We start from the raw sequence: 12,366 nt of genomic DNA, 5'->3' as shown, positions 1-12,366 counted from the left end.
CCTTAGCAAGATCTAAAAAACACATAGACTTGGTTTACTCTTTTCTAGATTTTCTGCCATTTTGGATGTGAAGAAAATAATAGATAGCATCCTGGGTAGAAATCCCTTCTTTGAATCCATACTGGTTATTCGAGATGAAATTGTGCTTGATTATTTTTTCTAGTGTTTTAGCTATTTTGATTAAATTGAATAAGTATTCACTGATACATTACAATTTGAAGTGAACTCATTAAAACAGACAAAACTTCTGAAACAGCCTAATAACTATTCATTTCTGCTCCAACTATTCCTTTCTCAATATATCTTGAGAGGTTACAAAATATAAAATACAAAAAAAACTTTTAGTTCCAAAGTATACTGATGATGATATATTTTCCTTCCTTCACCCACAACTCATTGAAATGAAAATGATCGTTATAAGATTTAAAAAAAAGCGATTTATTTCCAACAGGAGTACCCAGTTACAGGAAATGTTATTATTACAGAGTATATATGGAATGAACATTGAAAATAATGAAATAAAGAAATGTATAAAAGTAAATGCTAAAACAAAGTATATAAAAAATATTCGTATAAGTAGCATTTCAAAGAGGAATGAAAAATTGAGTATATAACACAAAAAGTTACAAATCATGCAATGTAACAGTGACACAAAAGTTATTTACAGTATTATAGTATTATTATTACAAGATACCAAGACGTTCAGAGAGTCGAAAAGAATATCGCAGTGTTCACAGATTTTATTGAAGCTACTGCACATAAAATTCAATGGTGAACGTAGCATAATATTTGTGCGTGATGCTTCGCAATAGAATTTCAGATTGTGTCGACCTTCACTTCTTGGTACTAAGAAATTGATCTCGGGTAAAAGAACCGTACTGTCAATATTATTGTTGAGTAATTTATGCAGGAATTTTATTTTATACTCTCCTATTTTCCAAAGATGTCATATCAAATCGTGTCAACAATATGTTATGATCGATGCCTCTCGTGGGGTATTGACCATCAACTTTTAGACATAAGTATTTTAGGAACTTCCTTCGCACGCTCTCAATTGATGTTTTTTGGTAGTCGTAAACAGGATTCCATAACAAAGAGCCATACTCTAACTTCGATTTGGCATACGCAAAAAATATAGCAATTTTAAGGTGACACTTCTTGCCATTTCGGTAAACGAATCCAAGCATCATATTTGCATCAGCAGTCATATTCCTTATATGTGTTGTAAATGTTAGTTTACTGTCTGTCGTATGTTATACCAAGATCTTTTATCTCGTATACGCGGTTGATTGTAGATTTGTTGATTGAATAATCGTACATTAAAGTTCGCTTTTTTTTGTGAATGATATTATTTTACATTTGGATACGTTCAGTTGTAGACGATTATTATTACACCAAAGTTTGATTACTTCTAATTCATGTTGTACACGTTGGCAGTCAGTAATGTCGTCGATTTTATAATATAGTTTCAGGTCGTCTGCAAATAGTAGACTAGGAATATTCAAAGAGGTTTCCAAGTCATTAATGAAAATTAAAAATGAAAGAGGTCCAAGATTAGAACCATGTGGTATGCCAGATGTAACTACGTACTGGGCCGATTTGAAAGATTCATATTCGACGAATTGTTTTCTGTTAACTAGATATGAGTCAATTAGAGTAAGCAGTCCCAATTTCGTCAATTTGCTGAGAAGAACGTAATGGTCTATTTGATCGAAGGCTTTTTGAATGTGTAAATAAACAACATCGACTTATTTTTGCTTGTCCAGGAACGACCAGAGGTATTGATTTAAACATGCAAGATTTGTCATACATGACCTTTATTGTACGAAACCATGCTGAGTAGGAGAAATAACTTTTTGAATATGGAAGTACATAACATTTTGCACACATATCTCGAAGAGTTTAGAAAAGTTACATAAAATTGAAATTACCCCGTAGTTTGTGATATCGCTAGAGTCGCCTTTATTTAATATCGGACAAATTCGAGCCGTTTTCCACTGCTCAGGAAAGGCACACGTTGATTAAATTAAGTCGAATATGCCACTCGATACAGTCCTTTATCACAAGACTAGGAACATTGTCAACGCCTGCAGTGAGTTTATTTCTTAATTTTTTTGAAGCATTAATAATATAGATTGTAGAGAAGGCAGGGATGTTCAATGTATCTAAATCAGAATCATGAGAATTTTCACGAAGCATATTCTCGTCCGAAACCAAGTAGGTATACTCTTCTGAAGTACTTGGCGAATCCATTGACAATATCCCCAGGTTTATCAAATACCTCATCAAGTTTCATTATATCCGGTATACGCGAATGACCTTTTTTACTGTGTATGAAAGACCAGAAAGTCGAGCTGTCAGATTAAATATTATTTTCAGCCAAGTTTATGAATTGACTATATGCTGCTTTAGAATAATAGGACCGAAACTAATAATTGTTTCTTGGAATCGAATCTAATTTGCTCTTTAATGATGATTTCCTTCATTGGAAGTATCATTACCCGCTTATTGATCTCGCGGAATTATTTGACATCAAAGGTATACATTCCGGTAAAACTTGAGTTATTTACAAGGGATCTTTTCATGTCTGTAATAAAGTTTCATGACGACGACGCTGTATACAATCATTTTATGTTTCATTTTAATTACATGAATGGAAAATAAATACCAAGAACGTATAATTTTGTCACAGAATTTTATTTAGGAATAACATCAAATATAAATCATTTATTGGCAGATTAAATGTTGAAAAACTCATACAAAGATAAGATTAGATACGAAGTGAGTAATCAAGTTATTAAACTGAATTTGCTAATATAATAACGTTTCCATTTTGTGTTATGGTGAAGCTCATGCAACAGTAATTTTGAAGCAATATTCGTTCAATGTTTACATATTTTTTTATAAAACACGATTAGACATCAGACGTTCAAATAGAGATAAATGACTAAGCTGACAAATACATGATATTCATAAAGTTGCACTCTGAAAGTTCGTATTAAACAATGACTCATGCTTTATTTCATAACTGAAATATTATTTTGCAGATACTGTTACAAACCGTGACTATACAGCTGGTTCAACATTTTGGTGACAAAGTTGAAGATGGGCCAAAAAAACGTATTTTCGATAGTTAGGGGACTAAACAAGAGAGACATACACAGTATGAACACATCTATTGAAAGCAAAATGAGATTAAGGTTAGGGTTAGCTTAGGTCCAAAGTGAGTAGGTCTATTCGACCCTCCACCGCAACCCGCAAGGATTTATTGTGGCTCACATCTATTCACACTCGACCAAATAAACCCATATTCTTAACGAAGCCGATTAGTTTGTATGCTGAGTGGTCTTTCAGATCAGACGGTAAGAGTACGGCTCTGCCGAACTCTAAAAACCTGATTCGGTCCCCTGCGGGGCAGACACAAAGAATGTGCTCTGCTGTTTCATCATTTTCCAAACAAAGGCGACTCACACTATCTTCCGACAGTCTGAGTCTCTGCATATGATGATTCAAATGACCGTGACATGTAAGAAGGCCTGTTAGACATCGTAGTTCACTACTGTTGTCCAACAACTGTTTGGTATCAAGCTTCGAAGGGTGAATAAACGCCTTGTAGTGAGCCAATCCTGTCAGAAATCTATTAATCTGCTTGCCATCCAGCTGTTCAATCTTTGTTTGGCAAAGCCTAACGCGATGCCAATGACAGGTTCTGGTCCGATGAAGCTGCTTGCAGCACCCTCCTTTGCAAGGGAGTCAGTAGCCTCATTGCCTTCCAGGCCAGTATGGCCAGGAATCCAGACCAAAGACAATCTGTTACGTCTTCCTATCGAGGAGAGTCGTTTTTGGTAATTTGCTACTAATTTAGACTTTGCTCGGTAGGAGCCAAGAGCTTTTAACACCGCTTGACTGTCCGAGAAAATTTTTATTGACTTGTGTATGCGGCTGGATTCTTCCAATCTCTCCGCACACAGTTCCATAGCGTAAATTTCTGCTTGAATACAGTCGCATAGGTTCCTAGGCAGGTTGATATCTCTGTCCTGGATCTGCGATTGAAAACACCTGCACCAGAACCGGAAGGTGTTTTTGATCCATCTGTGAACCAACAACTATCTGCTCTCAATATTTCCTTCTCCCGGAGGATCCAGTCCTCTCTACTCGGGAACAGTACTTTATAAAGCTGTTCGTAGTTGTCAGTTGGAGGCATAAAGTCAGAGGTCATTTCCAGAATGCTGTGACTTCCAGTGTCAATTAACAGTCTGTTGCACTCTGCATTAAATTGATTTGGTAATGTGCACAAGTCTATACGCAGCCTCTTTCTCCAGAAAAATGTGGAGAGGAGGTAGATCTAGAAGGATCTCCATGACCGTTGACGGTGTGGTAATGATGGCACCACTGATGGCCAGGCAAGCCTGTCTCTGTAAGCCAGGGAGCTTCGCCTGGGCCGTTTTCTGTAAAGCCTTCGGCCAACAGGCAATTGCACCATAAGTGATCATTGGTCTGACAATCATCACATGAATCCAGTGGATTTGTTTGGGACCTAAACCCCAAGTTTTACAACAAATCCTTCGACATGTCCATAGGGACAGTCTGGCTTTGTATAAAACGTTTTCCAAGTAAGCGTTCCAGGTGAGTTTTTTTATCAAGGACAATGCCAAGATATTTCACATACATTCCAAATGGGATGACCTCACCAATTTTCTTCTCCTGGTGAAGGGGATTATCACAGTTTTGCTGGGGTTGACAGACGTGTGCCCCCTCAGGCACCAACTGTGAACAACGTCCATCGTGCTTTGGAGGATATTACAAGCTACCCTTCACGACGTGGACCTTGCCAAGATGACAAGGTCATGTTCATAAGCTTGCAGATCTACTTTTATTCTGTCGAAGGTATCAAGCAGACTATCCATCAGGAGCGACCACAGAAGTGGAGATAGTACCCCACCTTGAGGGCACCTTCTGGTGACCCTGAACCTAATGGCCTCGCTTCGAAGAGTCGTAGTTGCAGTTCTGTTTACCAGCATGGCATAGATCTAGCCAGTTATGGTCGATTCTATACCTTTCCTAGCCTTTCTATACCTTTCCTAGAAGATGATACTATAGATTTAGGTAGTGCATTGTTAAATCCTCCTTCAATATCGAGAAATACAGCAATCGCAATCTCCTTGTTTTCAAGGGATTGGGAAATTTTCTCTACAAATTTGTTTAATGCTAAATCTGTCGATTTGCCGGTTTGATAAGCATACCGGTGGTTATTCAGGGGTGATGCATATAATGTCACCCTCCTGATGTGTCCGTCCAGTATCCTCTCAAGTCCTTTCAACAGGAAGGATGTAAACCTGATTGGTCGTACCGATTTAGGGTGTGGGTCTTTCCAACCAACTGAGTGGTATATAGTTCCATGCCAGACTAGCTCTGTAAACTTTTATTTTTAGTCCATTTTGAAGAAGAGCTGAAACGACTTGATAGCCCATTCAACTGCCAGTGCTGTGATAACCTTCTTGACGACCTCCCAATCGTTCTTTTTTGGGCAGAGAATTGAAATACCTTTCATACTATGTGCCACAAACCCCCCCTCCCCTTTCAATTCGAAAAAAAGGTGATAGCGCTCTCTCTGAGGCAAGTGATATCACACTGTTGGCTTTTTCATCAAAAAGGACTGAAAAAGATTCCTTTTTACAAAAATTTAGTCCAATTCTGATATCTTGGCCCGTTCGAAAGTTAAAAGGAAGAGAGAGGCTATTTACGTTCGCACTGTATGAAATCAATATAGTTCCTGAGTTTCTGGAAATTTTAGTGATCATCCACTATCTGCATCACGATGTTCTACTACTGAGAAAACTTCATCACTACGTGATATATACCACAACCCTATCACAAAAATATTTCATTAGCTATTTTAATTCTCAGGGATCAATTCTGGGGCCTTTCATTTTGTTCTGTTGAAATATCTCCCATGTGAATTTGTGGTAGTTGATTGTGGTAAATTCGAATACCACCTGCCACTGGTGAGCAATGTATGAAAAAACTGAATGTTATTTTCTTTTCTTGTTTTTCTTATGTTGGACAGTTTTTCAGAATTCGAGGTCAATTCCCAGTCATTCAATAAAATGTAACTGAAGTGTATGCGTCTTATTTAACACATTAAATATTATTATTATACAAAACGTTACAGTTAATTATACGTATTGAACGTGTCTTTTTATTATGAAGGATAAGAAATCATTACAGATGTTTTCGTGTGAATGTATCAGTAGCCAAGTGATTCATTTTCAATAGAAAGCGTTTGAGTCCCAGAACTGAACCTGGTTGCACACCTGCCTTCATATCATTTGTTTCTGAATGAGTTTTCTCAAGTTACTCACTTCCTGTAGGTAGACAGAAAAAAATATTAACTTATTGAAATTATTAATAGTTGGAAATTTAAAATTATAAGAAACTGAATTCGCAATTGATTAGTTTTTCTATATACTTTCGAATGTAAGGTCACTATTCCAGTAAGATTTCAGTTCCATTCGAAAGATATTCGTGTTCTATGCGACGAAGTAATTTTATGTAGAAAGAAAAACCGGAAAAAGCACTTCACTTACCTTTGTATTGTTGTACGAAACTTTGCCCATAAATGTTCATGGTTCTGTATGGATTGACGGAAACACATACCTCGCCGATGTACGTGTAAATGTGCCCATTTTGAAACCTACAAGAAAGAGAAAACTCAAGTTTAAATTAGCATCTGACAGAAAGGATGATTTCATGAAGAGTGAAAATCAATTGAGGAAAAGTTATGAATGTTTCGCCGATTTGCGTAGGAATTATTTCAATTGATTTTTACTGATATGAAACTCAATACAATGTTATTTTCAAATAAACGAATAAATGTTACATGATGGGAAAATCGAATAGGAGGATAAAAATTTTGTTAGACTTCGCTGAAAAGAAATATACCTTCTTTCTTCGAATTTGATTTCAAGTTCGATTCTGAAGAATACAACAGACATGTCGAATCAATGTGCAGAAGTTTGAGCATTTTTAGCTTGGAAAAATTTACATTCTCTTTAATTTTCTGCATAGTGTTAATAACATTTTTTTTTGAAACTTTTTTTTAATAATTTGTGAAATGAAATTTGATAGATCAGAATCAGTTTACAACTTTTAAAATTGAATCTATTGTTGGCATTTCGTTTCGAAAAAAAAATGATGTATGTACTTTTCTTCCAATAGCGTTCAAATCAAAATCGTCTACCTTATCTAAACAAATATATCAGATTCGTTTAAACATGATCAATTCTCAATTTGCCAGTGCAACAATCCGTATAAATAATTACAATAAAGAGACCGCACGATTGTGGTCTAATTATCGAATTAAACTTTTAAATTCGTTCGGTTTCACACTCCAATAGCAACAAGTGTTCTACAGAATGTCGGAAGTGAAAAAAGTCGACCACTAACATCTGGTATGACTGTTCTGAAAATAATTGAAGGAATTTCTGGTTAGTGAATTATCGAAGTAGAAAGAAAAACAGAGCACGGAGTCGATTTTGACTATTAACCGAATAGTGAGTGGCAAACATGTCACGTCTTCCCACATGTGAAGTTATAGTTGGGAACTATGAGAAAAAGTCAAGGTTCCTGGAAGCACCTGCGTTACGGGGAAATCATTTCGCAATATCCGTCCACCATATTGTTACGTTTTTACAGGTGTGTAAGGCAATAATTAACCACACTGTACTATTTAACGCAACTTTATTACACTGTTCCACTACTACAATGAAAAAACTTCACAGTAATGCGCAAATGTCTATCCTCTTGTTAGCTGAATTCTCACTGCACTTTCCAAACTAGACTGACTCCCCTTCGTCGTGGTAATGGGACGATAGCCTTGTGGGTTGTTTGGGTGGTTTGCCGCACTCACTCAATCAACCGCTGTGTGAATCGGTGGTTCGAACCGCAAGGCCAAACGATCGATTTTCACTTCCCATCGTCCAACCCGAGTTAGGAGTCACACGATGAAAGGTAAGACCTCGTTAGTCCTTAGCTCGCACAATTTTCGACTTTTGAGAGCTGTCGTTCATAGGGAGGCGACAGCTGGTTAACGGAAAAACATATTTTAACAGACAAGACAGACTGATATAACTCGATGGAAGTCTGGAAGCCGACGAAACAATTCTCGAACAGATGCAGCGAAGTTTACCTTATTTGCAGATGGAATAATAAAAACACTTATGAGTTGCACAAAATAATCTCAGCCGACTTGAAAAAAGTTAAAGATTTGTGTGATTCAAACATTTAATCTTTTAACTTAACTAAAACAAATTTAATATCATTTAGATGCTCAATCAACGAACTTCTTTTTGAAGACTGGAATCTAAAAATAACACTAAATTTCTAGGAGTGTTCATTGACCAGAATTTAAAATTTTTGGATCATGTGGATCATAGAAAAGTTTCCTCTGGCTGTTATGCGTTTAGAGTGATTTATAAAGAATTGGAGTTCAGCACTGCAAAGATGGTATACTATGCACTCATAGATTCTCACTTACGCTACGGAATACCGTTTTGGGGAGCATGCAGTCCAACTTTATTCAAAAGTCCACTAATTTTACTGAAAAGGACAATAAGGTATATAAGAAACCTTAAACCAAGAGACTCCTGTAGAACCTTCTTCAAAAAACATTATATTCTAACGGTAACTGCATTATTTACACTGGATTGTGTGTGTTTAATAAATAAGCATAAATTAAATTTTGCTGCATCTTCTTAGCATTATAGCACCCGAAATAGCAGACACACTCTGAAACTCACTGTACCAAATAAAAACATCACCAGAAACTCCATATTTTACAACGGTGGAAAAATGTACAATCATTTGCCTATGAACATAATATCTGCCAATATAAATGACTTCCAATTCAGGGTGTTAGTCAAACAATTTCTATCTGATAGACCCTATTATACTTTGGATGAATATTTTAACGATAGTTTTTGACTGACTTACTCAAATTTTTTACCTTCATTTAATAACGAGCTACTAAGTTGTTACTTTTTATGTCTACTATTTTATAAACTTGACTTTTACTCTTTTTTATACAGGCTGATTCACGGTGGATGGCACATTAGACGTTTCTGGTGAACCAGACAACGGATCACTTTGAAAATTTAATGGAGGGCATATTCGGACATTCTCTAGCCAACTAAAATATTTTCGACAATGCGGTGTTGCCGCTTCTATTAGAAAGCAGTAGCAACTTTGATTTTTCAAATGGAACACTCTGTATATAATATTATTTTTGGAATCTCCAACAATTGCCCGACAACTTTTCTTGATATTTCCCTATACCTATCTGTTACCGTTTTCGAAATAAAAATTAATTTCAATTTTTTTCTTCGAAAATCATGACTTCTAAAAATGCCGATATCTTTTAGTTAAGAAGTACTATGATATCGAAATTTGGTTTGGAGTTAAGTGATACTTGGACACTTCCCACACGTCAGCCTAATCTCCGTTACTTCAATACAGGGTGGTAAAAAATACAGTTTTTTCGTTTGCTTGAAAAAGTTGCTGAAATTTGATTATTTTAAATGGAACACCCTGTATATTATTGAAAATTCGGAAAGCTGCTAAAATTTGCTTTCTTTCTATGTATATCATACTTATACCTAACTAGTCAAGTTTCAGACTTATGAACATTTATTTGTGAAAATGTCCCTTCAGAATGGTATTTCCATTCGGTATTTGGTAAGCAGGCCATGATTACTATTTGACAGTAGCGTTGTGACATTCTCCTAATAATATCGACATTTTCGTCACTTCAGAAGTTGCAAATACCTTCAAAACGATGGAACAAAACTATTCAAACGAAGTTCTTATGAATTTGTTTATTATTTTTGGACAGTGTGACAAAATTATCAGCAGAACATGTAGAAAGTTCAATGAAATGTATCCGAATCTACCGCCAATGAACCTCAAGAAATTTATACGAATTCAGAATAATTTCAATATGTTTGGATAAACTTTAAAAAAGCACCAAGAAACTTGAAATTGGAAATATTGATATGAATAATTATAAAAAAGTAAAACAATCATATGGAATATTTCAAAATATGTTCGAATCGCTGGCCGTTCACTTCCAAGCACTTTAAAATGCGGGTGTTGACTGCTTTCGTGGTGGCAGATCTGATTTCATTGGGATCCAAATCTTCAAATGTTTGGGCAATCCTTTCTAACAATTCATCTCTCGAACGCACGGGTATTTTGTAAACTTTTTCTTCAAACATTCCCCACAAATAAAAATCTAATGGCCAATTCCATGGTCCCAAGCGCCTCATCCACCGATCGTCAAATAGTCTATCCAGTTCTGCGCTCACTTCTCTTGTGCAATATGCAGGAGCTCCGTCTAGTTGGTACCAACAGTTTCGATAAAATCTTCGAGTGGCAGATTATCCACGAAACTGTCTACAGTATTCTCCAAAATATTCAGGTAGCTTCTGGATGTTAATGACTCCTCGTATATCACGTACCTCAATTTGTTGTCCATCAACATGCAGAAGACATTAAAACAAAATTTTTCTTGAAATCCGGCTTCTTTTGTGACGTGAGGATTTTCACTGGACCAATAATGACGAATTTTTCTATTGAAAATCCCTTCTCTCGAAAATTTCGATTCATCAGTCCAAATAATTTTATTTAAAAAAAGTGGATCTTCTTGAATGCGTGTCAACAACATTTCACAAAATTCTACTCTCTGTTGAGGATCTTGAGGCTTCATTGCTTGAATTTTGGTGAATTTATAATCATGCATTTTATGTCTTCGCAAGATTCTTTGAACCGATGAATATTTTATACCCAAATCTTCTTCAGCACTTCTTATCGATGACTCGGGAAATGCGTGAAAATATGCTAAGACATTAATCTGGTTGTCTTCGAAAGTTACGGGTCGAGGCAAGTTTCTTGGTGCATTTAAAGTTGATCCAAATGCATTGAAATTGTTCTGAATTCGTATAAATTTCTTGAGGTTCATTTGCGGTAGATTCGGATACATTTCATTGAACTTTCTACATGTTCTGCTGATAATTTTGTCACACTGTCCAAAAATAATAAACAAATTCATAAGAACTTCGTTTGAATAGTTTTGTTTCATCGTTTTGAAGGTATTTGCAACTTCTGAAGTGACGAAAATGTCGATATTATTAGGAGAATGTCACAACGCTACTGTCAAATAGTAATCATGGCCTGCTTACCAAATACCGAATGGAAATACCATTCTGAAGGGACATTTTCACAAATAAATGTTCATAAGTCCGAAACTTGACTAGTTAGGTATAGGTATGATATACATAGAAAGAAAGCAAATTTCAGCAGCTTTCCGAATTTTCAATAATATACAAGGTGTTCCATTTAAAATAATCAAATTTCAGCAACTTTTTCAAGCAAACGAAAAAACTGTATTTTTTTACCACCCTGTATTGAAGTAACGGAGATTAGGCTGACGTGTGGGAAGTGTCCAAGTATCACCTAACTCCAAACCAAATTTCGATATCATAGTACTTCTTAACTGAAAGATATCGGCATTTTTAGAAGTCATGATTTTCGAAGAAAAAAATTGAAATTAATTTTTATTTCGAAAACGGTAACAGATAGGTATAGGGAAATATCAAGAAAAGTTGTCGGGCAATTGTTGGAGATTCCAAAATTAATATTATATACAGAGTGTTCCATTTGAAAAATCAAAGTTGCTACTGCTTTCTAATAGAAGCGGCAACACCGCATTGTCGAAAATATTTTAGTTGGCTAGAGAATGTCCGAATATGCCCTCCATTAAATTTTCAAAGTGATCCGTTGTCTGATTCACCAGAAACGTCTAATGTGCCATCCACCGTGAATCAGCCTGTACACATATCTTTTATATCATTCATTATAACGTAGTTTGTACCCATGCACCATTTTTATTTTTATTTCATTTGGTATGTATTGCACTTTTTTAAGTATTTACTACCCAAGCTTTGTCCACAAGATTATGTTTTATGATAGTAAAACATATTATTAATATTCCAGAATTTTCAAGAGATATATATATATATATATATACACAAGTGAAGCTGAGCGCGACCTTGACCAAGTCGCAATCGATCGGGGAAGACCAGCGTCGCGCGTCGTTCGGATTTATTTTTTCATGTGATAATTTACAATTTAATCTTATCAAAACCACAGAAAACATATATGGCTGACCTGTAAACTTGTTCAAACCGCATGATTTCTGAAATTAAGTATTCTGTAGCTCAGAATTGTAGACGATTACTGAAAGCTAGTGCAACTACGTACAGTGGATAATAGCTAAAGACTAATCAGGAATGTGGCTGTTGGAATGAAAAT

General features: G+C 35.7%; 1 protein-coding gene across 2 annotated transcripts in view; it reads right to left on the bottom strand.

The window, feature by feature from the left end:
* Myo31DF (Unconventional myosin ID) overlaps positions 1-12,366 on the bottom strand; it is a 91,948-nt gene that overhangs the window by 42,662 nt on the left and 36,920 nt on the right. For both annotated transcript variants that reach the window (XM_074183914.1, XM_074183923.1), the window contains exon 2: positions 6,588-6,694. In XM_074183914.1, the coding sequence (XP_074040015.1) occupies positions 6,588-6,694 (107 nt within the window). The remainder of the gene's footprint in view (positions 1-6,587; positions 6,695-12,366) is intronic.

The sequence above is a fragment of the Leptinotarsa decemlineata genome, unplaced genomic scaffold (assembly GCF_025532065.1).
Source record: "Leptinotarsa decemlineata unplaced genomic scaffold, Ldec_3_MD MMD2_P_RNA_scaffold_2, whole genome shotgun sequence".
NCBI classification, from domain to species: Eukaryota; Metazoa; Arthropoda; class Insecta; order Coleoptera; family Chrysomelidae; genus Leptinotarsa; species Leptinotarsa decemlineata.
Note: the sequence above shows the minus strand (reverse complement) of the source record. Positions and strands in the feature narration are given on the sequence as shown.